Source organism: Helicoverpa zea, chromosome 10 (assembly GCF_022581195.2).
Source record: "Helicoverpa zea isolate HzStark_Cry1AcR chromosome 10, ilHelZeax1.1, whole genome shotgun sequence".
NCBI classification, from domain to species: domain Eukaryota; kingdom Metazoa; phylum Arthropoda; class Insecta; order Lepidoptera; family Noctuidae; genus Helicoverpa; species Helicoverpa zea.
Window position 1 is genome coordinate 9,148,708 of NC_061461.1, and position 9,645 is coordinate 9,158,352.

Here is a 9,645-nt window from a genome sequence, read left to right on the forward strand (position 1 = left end):
ATTCTAGTCGGGTTCTGTCCAGTTGCAGTTTAATTAGTAAACCATAATATGTCGTCGGTTACTCGAGTTCGAGTTCTAGAATAAAAACAAAAGGTGGGAGTCGCGGTAAACCCGCAAATCTAGTCCTAGTCGTTCTTTTGTAACCTGTTGAGGGATCAGACATACCTTACTTATGAAACATCTATTCAAAAACAGATCGTTAAGTAGATAAAAGTAAACTATATTTACTATACTTACCTAGGTCATTTCTACTCATTTATCGAATAACTTGATTTTTTAAATAAAACGTGATCACAATTAATGGCTACACATAGCTCAGTTACATTTAAAAAAGTTTTAATTTTAACAATCGGAAGAGTAAACTTAATCATAAAATACTAATTGCATAGTTATGTAAGACAGATATTCTTAATCTATATAGGATTCGTTTTTATTACGTTTTTCTTTTGTCTGTTGATTCGAATCTAATTAGATTTAAAGTTAATATTATGTAAATTATATATATAGTTGGCATAAAAAGTTCCTCTAATAGTGTCGATAGTACTTCAAGGTAAGACACCCCTGGGTGCTAGTAGATACCAGGCAGTCATTTTCCATCTACCAACCTACTGACAAGTCAGTCAGTCTAATTCTCGAGTTCTGTCTAAACGACAGGAAAATATTTTATCACCCTTAATGATATCGTGACCTCAAATTGATTTTGATACCTGAAATAGTACCTTACGTAGATAACTTAATATCAGTGGTCTACAACAATTTGAGGTAATTGACTTCGAAAATGATACGAGATGAGAACGGGTTGTAGAAGGAAAATGCTGTAGAGGGGATATAAAAAAAAAAAAAAACTAAATATGGTCGCACGTGTTTTGAAGATACAACTCATTTCGTGAATTGGCTTCGAATTGAGTGATTGTGTGTTGCAGAAATAAACTATTTACGTCCAGTTAAGATAGATCGTCTAGTGTCGATGTGGGAAAATGAATAATTTCGTTTTTATCGGTGAGTGAAGCTTCCTTTATTATTTTTTGTATTTGAATTATTTTGTGTCAATATTTTATTTAAATGGAATGCGTTAACTAGAAGATGAGCCGGAACAAAACATACATGTATAACAGTCAAGGATTCTCGTATAGGTTTTTTCGTTATTGTCTATTAGTTACCTGTTGCAAATTCCGTTCAGACACAATGACAGTGCAAGTTATAGATAAGTTTAAATTGAATAGATGTCTACCTAAAAAAAATACTACAGAATTTGAAACCGCAAGCATGGGGTATACGATAGGTATTTGTTTACTTTTTTAACACACTTTTATTTTGTCAATCTACATGTACTTAACTTAACTAAATACATATGGAATGCAAGGTTACAATAATACGATACTGTCAAACTGATCTGATGATGGAGACTGAAGATATGAACTAGAACCTTATGGTATTTACGTGCATTTATAGAAGCGTGTTTTTCTAGTGTTTTAAACTTTTTTATTTATTTGCAATCCTTATCAAGTTATCATAATAAAATAAAATTGTTATCATTGTAGCTTATTTTTTTATGCAAATATGTGCTTAGTAATTATTGTTTGTTTGACATCAACTGGTTTCAATGAATTCATTGTTGAAACTCATTACGGCTCAAATAGGTAACTGACCTGTCTCAACACATTTTTGTATTCGACTTTATCAATGACGTAGATTTTTTGTTTTTAAACGTGAGAAGTGTCTAGTTTAACCTTCATTTTTGAAAAACTGGTCAAAACAATAATATACATAATTTGGGTTGCAGAACTAAATAAAATAGGCCAATCGATCGTAAAAACAAAACATCTGCAATGTTTTTAATTTTGGATACAACACGTATTAGGCCTTGTTGTGAAGATATGAACCATTCTATTCTATTCAATTACCGATTTCTTTAGATATTTCAATATATGTACATATAGGTGCTAATATGTATTTATTTTCTGATCAATAAATGCAGTCGTTAATTTGTACTATCTATTACACATCAGTATAATCGTTTTGATGTGTAACAATCAATTAATTACTCTTTGTCAATTTATTATCTAAACGTTATTCGTTTAAGCTGTTAAGTGCAGTGCTAATAAAATTTAATTGCTTTTAAACTAATAAACTAACTAAAGTTGAAAGAAGGAAATTATCTTTCTCGTTACTCATTTTTAAACAGGTAGATAAAGAAATGTCTACTGACTAATGATTTCGTCAATTTACAGCTTTGCTGGTATTTTTGGGCATTGTAGCTGTTCAGGGGTATGGTCCAAAAATATCTCGCAAATTCCATGGAAGTTCACATAGATCATCTCATGGATCTAAGCAACGTGGCTCCTCTCACGGCGGACCTCCTCAAAGGGGGAAGTCTCACTGGTCATCTCAAAGAGGCTCCTCACACCACGGATCGTCCCACCATGGGTCCAACGACCACGGATCGTCTAACCGAAAACGACCTCATACGCAACCCAAAGATGTAGGAAAAGACCACCAAGCTGGCCACTGGGAAAATTCACCCGTATGGATTGATGACCAGGATTCTTACGAGAAGAACCGCGATGACAGAGGCAGTTACGATAGTTACGACTACGATAGTTCAGACTATGATAGTCGTGGCCGCGGTCGTGGTCATGACCGTGATAGTTCCGGACCTGACGACTCAGGTTGGGGCTCTAACGATAGTGATTATAGTCCAGGAAGTGGAAGTTCAGAAGATTCTGGACCGTCCAGTGAAGAAGATGGTAGTTTTTATAACCACTTTCATTCAAAAGTGCCCTGCAAACGTCCCCATACGTAAGTATTTACTCACAATATATTGATATCAGAAAAAAGAACAAAACTATCTATCTCACCCATTTTTTTTTTCTTAGGGTTAATACCGACGCTAATTAATGGCCTAGCTAATAGCTCTATAATTTCTGTCACTGTTTGTATTTAAACTAAGTTAATATAGGAGATAATCAGGTGCTAACTCTACTAGTTCAAAGCTTTGTAAAGGAATAAACAGCTGTAGTGATAAATTGGACCTACACTCGGATACATTAAGCAAACAGAAATCCATCCTATCTAGGCTCATTCAATTATAAATTAATTATTAAGATTCATTCTCTATTTCATATCTCTGTAATAGCTTCTACTACGGGATATACATACATTTTTGTACTTTCTCATCACACGCTGGGTTTACCTACAGTAATCGTTATGGTGTTGCCTTCATCTTAAACTGTTGTCTTATATGAACATGTAATAAGCAAATTGTTGGTGAACCTAATCCTATCCTAGTATTATTAGGTATTATAAAATGTGAAAGTTAGTTAGAATGTATGAATGTAAGTTTGTTATTCTTTCACGCAAAAACGGCTTGACCGATTTGGTTGGGTATGAAGATATAGATGATACCCTGGATTAACACATAGGCTTTTTATCAACACACGAGTGAAAGCTAGTTAATAAATAAAGTAAACCTTTGATTTAGCAAACCTCCAAGGGGAACGACGATGAATCCTACGCGCCGAACTACACCACATCCTACAACTCCCAGGGGTACTCCTAAACCTTCAAATAATAATTGGGGTCTTCCTGAGCCTACCAATAGTGATAATAATTGGGGTACTCCTAAACCTTCGAATAATAATTGGGGTCTTCCTGAGCCTACGAATGGTGATAATAATTGGGGTACTCCTAAACCTACGAATAATAATTGGGGTCTTCCTAAGCCTACCAATAGTGATAATAATTGGGGTACTCCTAAACCTTCGAATAATAATTGGGGTGGTACTGAGTCTTGGGGTTCGCATAAGCCTGGACGTGGGAATAATAATTGGGGCACTCCTAGACCTTCGAATAATAATTGGAGTGGTACTGAGTCTTGGGGTTCGCATAAGCCTGAACCTGGGAATAATAATTGGGGCACTCCTAGACCTTCGAATAATAATTGGGGTGGTACTGAGTCTTGGGGTTCGCATAAGCCTGGACCTGGGAATAATAATTGGGGCACTCCTAGACCTTCGAATAATAATTGGGGTGGTACTGAGTCTTGGGGTACGCATAAGCCTGGGCCTTCCCCTAGGCCTACTTCTAGACCTAAGCCCAATACTTGGCCTACGCCTAGGCCTACTCGCCGACCTGGACCACATCCTACAACTCCTGGGTCTACTCCTAATCCTGGACCACAACCTACAACTCCTAGGTCTACTCCTAATCCTGGACCACAACCTACAACTCCTGGGTCTACTCCTGGACCTGCCCCTAGGCCTACTAGAGGTACTGCATCAACGGGAACAGTATGGCACCCCAACACGCCCACAGAAGAGACCACCCATTGGGAGACTACCACATCTCTCCCTGAGACCACAACTGAAGGAGAAGAAGCAATCACGACTGTTTCACCAGAAATAACGAACTGTATAGCTTCTTGTGCTTCGACACCTGAATACAACCCAGTCTGTGGTTCCAACGGTGTTACCTATGACAATGAAGGGAAGCTGTTTTGTGCTAACAGCTGTGGAGTGAGTAAGTAAAACCTTTTTATTTTGTTTTTTTTTTAACAATTTAAAAATAAATATTTTCCACATTATAACGACTAGTTCAGCATTGATATTTTTTGTCTTCTGTTAATAATATTCTTACTTTTTTTTAATTTAAAAAATGATATCTATCTCTATCTTACATTCTTCATTGATCCGATTTAGATGATATTATTTAAATACAATATGGATTGTGTTATGGCGCAGCTTTTATGCAATGTACATACTAGTTTTAGCATCTTAACTTGGTGTCTTTCAGGTGTTACATTGCGACGTCGATCAGTTTGTCCGCCACCTCCGTTCGATGAAGGTGATACTAATGATCAGACTGCTCCAACAACCCCACCGACCACGACCCTCACTCCACCAGTGGGCCGCACCACTTCTTTAACTAGCTTCCAACGTTGCATGAGGAATTGTCGCATAACAGCGTCGTTCACTCCTGTATGTGGTACCGACCTCGTTACTTACATGAACATGGACCGCTTGAAATGCGCTCAAAGTTGTGGCGAAGGTAATACAAACAACTGTTTCATTATAAGGTGATAAGAAAAAAATATGTTATGTATTGTTCGAATTAAAAATAGGTTGCTGTTAAAACATGTTGGACCACTCACTTTCTGATCTCTGAACTCTCGTTGAGGTCTATAATATAAAAAAATGCAAAGTGTGTTTTTTTTATAACTTTACTCTTAGAATTAAATACTGGTTAAGATTGTCTTTTTTAACTCACTATGTATTAGAATTTGTAGAATTCACGTTTTCTTCAACAGTTGTCGAGGTCCTTTGCGAAAAGCCATGTGCTGCTTGTGGCTATAGTCCTGTGGCTCCTAAAACAACAACTTTGGCGCCAACAACGAGCTCTTCAAACATTGCCAGGACTACCGTCGAACCTAACGTACAGGAGTGTATTGATAGCTGTCTAACCACGCAGCAACAAGACCCCATCTGTGGTTCAGATGGCGTCACATATAAAAATCCCTACCATTTGATTTGTGCTCAGATGTGTGGAATTGGTAAATATTTAATCAATTACACGATAATAGCGTATGATAATTTAAAGAAAACATGTTCCTTCAAATTGCAGTCAAGTAACATTTTTGGTTGTTCAAACGAACTAACAAAAAACTGTCAAAAAGCTCTGATAAGTTCTAAATGATGTTTATCATCTATTTCAGAGGTGATAGTACGTCGTTTTGGTCCCTGCTCACCGACTACAGCGATCACAACTACAACAACGACTACAACTACGACTACTGTAGCTTCTGTGACTTACTCACCGACCGTGCTTAAATGCATACGAGGTTGCCCGGTCACGGCTGAATATAATCCCGTCTGCGGCACAGATACCCTCACGTATACCAACCTTGGAAACTTAATGTGCGCTAAATGGTGCGGTGCTGGTAAGTTCAATTCCCAGAAAAAGTTTGCAGCTCAAAATTATAAATACAGTACGGCATTATTACTATTAAACACTAATTGTATCTATTACAGACGTAGAATTAAAATACAACACAAGATGTATCGACGAATTCGATCTTGATGGGACTACGACCGTCTCGTCACAGACTACACCAGATATCAATGGAAACAAAGATGTCCTAACTACCACTGCAAAGAGTACTTCGCTGTATACTTCGCCAACTACTACAGCACGATCAACGACAACTAAAACAACTCCGATTACAACAACATTATCAACAACAACAGCATCTCCGATTTCGTCATCCACTTTAGGTTTTTCAATACCGCAAGATGTGTTAGACACTATATTCAAATCGACGACGGCTGGTTTACCACTTACAACGACAACGATAAATCCTGACGTGGATGAAGATCTTGATCTGGACGCCAGGTTTGGGAAACCAACAACAAGTGCTGATGCCTCATAAACAGTCACAAGTAGTGGTCATCATGACAAAGTACTTTCCACTAATAAATACTAATTAGATTAATTGTTATTATGCATTTTTATTTGAACCTATTAGGCTTAGGAATTAGCTTTATGACATCATTTAGTGCAATATCGCAAATGAAATGCAATTATTTCTTTTTGGTATATAATCGCTGTCACCATTATGAGACCATTAGTTGGTGAAGTCCTGTCAAGGAGCTTAGATAAATATTAAGTGTAACTTTGAAGAAAATGGGAAGCGTCATATTTATTTGTATTGCTTCACTAGCATCCATTTTTGGATCTTTATCGGCTTATTCAAGTAAGTGTACCTATCATTTATATATACTTGTCCTGTGTACTCTCTCTATATTAAATTCCTATTTTTACAGTCTCTTTCAGAAGACCATGCAGAGATATGTCTCCAGAATGCTTGAAGCAATCCTTGCAGATGGCATTACCGGCCTTTGCAAATGGCATTCCTGAGCTGGGTATAGAAGCCCTCGACCCCTACATATTGAAGGAACTAAGTTTGAAACTACCCGGAGGGATCGATATAGCCTTTAGTCACGGTTACGCCAAAGGACTAAAGAAGTGTATTGTTGATTTTGCAAGGTATGTGGTCATGGTTAAGATTTGATTTTGTTTCTATATCGCAATAAAATGCGATGACTAATTTTCTGTATATTTTACCTTGGTAAGTACAGTAAAAAGGATACAAACGAGTTTATTAACGCTTGTCTCAAATGCTTGCAGGTACGACGAAGATACGTTTGAAGCGCAACTACATTGTAATTTGACCATTAAAGGAAAATACAAGTCTTCTGGGAGACTTCTCGTGTTTCCTATTGATGGAGACGGAGAGTCTACTATTAAGTGCAGTAAGTTTTTTCCCTTCTTGTTTAACCTTCTGTTTCTTTACAGGTCGTAGTCAGAGACAGAACAAAAAGTATCGAATAGATATCGTACTCCATAAACCAAATGTGTTGTAACTTCTAGGCTGTTCTTATTTTGTTTTCATTTCTTACATATACCGTTATTACGATACTCAAGTTGCACACTGCAAACTTTTAGTCGGCCGATTGTTTGTTTGAGGTCATAAATCAATGGGTATGAAGATGAATACGCACATTACAAAGATCAAGTATTTAGCTTGTCTCAGACCTACTGATTTTTTTTTGTTGTCGACCAACTGTTTGGTCTGCATTGTGCAGGTACATTAAATCTCACTTGCGAGTTAATCAAGAAAGCATTACAAAGGATTCAGAGTGTATGTCTCCAAGAGTCAATATCCTATTCATGACTTTATTTAGGTTTTAAACGCTTATTTACGCAGGAGTTTTCCCGGCAAGCTGTTTAATTATATCAACATAATTATGTAAATTTTTCAGATAACATCAAACTACACGCTATCCTTAAGCTGGGAACACAAGTGAAGACAGATGGACAAAGTTACTTATATGTGAAGAGTTCTAGTTTCGATCACAGCTACGATGGGAGAGTCAGCTATAGTATGACAAATCTTTTCAAGGGAAGTCCCGAAATAAGTAAGTACACTCTTTTAATGTAAGTCTTTATGGTTATTAATTTGTTTAGCTTCTGCCAGCGGTTTCAAGCGCTACCTAACTACTTTGCGCAAAAACCTTAGGTACCTTACGTATATGTTATTCTGATATATGCACTATGTAACTACCAAGTTTCACCAAAATCCATACGGTAGTTTTTGCATAAGTGGCCGTAGCGCAGACCCATCCATACTAACAAACTTTTAATATTAGTAAGATTTGTGATATCGTTACGTTAAATCAACCTGTTGACTTTTGCAATTACATTTTGGGTTTACTTTAGTTTATAAGTACTCATATGAGAACAAAAAAAATTGAGCTATAATACTATGTATTATGATTGTTACCTATGAGAGTACTCATAATAAATATTTTATTATCATGTCTAGTCACCTAGGCTACCTACTAAGGTTACAGACAAAATATTACGTCATTATTGGCCTTACTACAAAAACTTAAACGTCTGTTTTACACTTGTCTAAAAAAATGGTGGCTGCAAAATGAACCATATGTCAACGTCATAATCTGACATTTTTTTAGACAAGTCTTAAACTGACGTTTAAAAGTTTTTGTGGTAAAACGGTATTTGTTTTAGTACCCTTGACTACATATGTATTTTTTAAAACAATGTACTTAACTATATCCTGGAATTTTAAAACTATTATAAATAATTATTGAAATATTTTAGTCATTAGTATTTTGAAGATAGGTGCAATTTTCAAACCAAATTGAGACATAATGACTGCCATTAATTAGTGATTTTACAAATACGAAAAAAGATCATCCTTATGAAGGCATTTAGTCTTTTTATATGGCAATAGTGCTTAGCCTTGGTCAAACGGGTTTTGGAACTATATGCATACAAATATTTTGGAAAAATAGGTATTATGTTAGTGTCTTAAATATCTCAGCGGTTTTTCTGCGGTTTTATACTAAGGTCCCTATAATCGCGTCAGTTAAATTGTTAATTCTAAAAGTATTAGATAGGCAATTACTTTTGGATTTGTGCCTAATTCAAGAAGTAACTCAGCTACTAAGGTACTGAGCTATTTCACCCGTGTTTCGTGGGAACTTTACGCAGCTAAATATATATATGGATAAAAAGTTACCTCTAGCTTTCCTTGCTCAATGGAATGAATGATTGATTGAATGGATCATGTTCGACCAGCCATTAGTTACAGGTATTTTTACACGAAACAAATTATTCCGCCTTATTACTATAGAAGGATGAAAGGTTTTAATGTGTTAATTTGTTTTCTAGGTAATGCAGTTCTGGAGTTCATGAACAGCAATTGGAGAATGGTAGCCGAAGAATTCGGTACTCCTATGGTGGATTACGGCGTGAATTCAGTACTGAAAAATATTAGGAGGCTCTTCGAAGTCGTGCCTATTAATGAACTGAAGAGACTGTAAATTGTGCAATGTGTTGCAAAGTGAAACTTATGTAATTTAATATACTATGACATTAGTTGGTATACCTATTCTTGTCGTTTTATACTTACAATCCTTTATGAGTATTTTACAAAAGGTTTGTTTGTGGTAAGCCCAATGTACTATAGGTCAGTTAGAAGTCGTCAGGGCAGATCCTGTTCAATGGAGATGTTTTACCTAAATGTCAGTTTTATGAGTCTCCAAAACCCATATCTAATTTTAA

General features: G+C 36.2%; 2 protein-coding genes across 2 annotated transcripts; both read left to right on the forward strand.

The window, feature by feature from the left end:
• The first annotated feature begins 844 nt into the window (after nucleotides 1-844).
• Nucleotides 845-6,493, forward strand: LOC124633950 (mucin-2-like). The gene is made up of 7 exons (XM_047169333.1): nucleotides 845-999; nucleotides 2,232-2,799; nucleotides 3,482-4,518; nucleotides 4,792-5,046; nucleotides 5,306-5,548; nucleotides 5,711-5,935; nucleotides 6,027-6,493. The coding sequence occupies exons 1-7, from the start codon at nucleotides 978-980 to the stop codon at nucleotides 6,422-6,424; spliced, it is 2,748 nt and encodes a 915-aa protein (XP_047025289.1). The 5' UTR covers nucleotides 845-977; the 3' UTR covers nucleotides 6,425-6,493.
• Nucleotides 6,494-6,832: 339 nt separating this feature from the next.
• Nucleotides 6,833-9,549, forward strand: LOC124634093 (circadian clock-controlled protein daywake-like). Its single transcript, XM_047169507.1, has 4 exons — nucleotides 6,833-7,041; nucleotides 7,183-7,307; nucleotides 7,818-7,973; nucleotides 9,253-9,549. The coding sequence occupies exons 1-4, from the start codon at nucleotides 6,845-6,847 to the stop codon at nucleotides 9,402-9,404; spliced, it is 630 nt and encodes a 209-aa protein (XP_047025463.1). The 5' UTR covers nucleotides 6,833-6,844; the 3' UTR covers nucleotides 9,405-9,549.
• The last annotated feature ends 96 nt before the right edge of the window (nucleotides 9,550-9,645 follow it).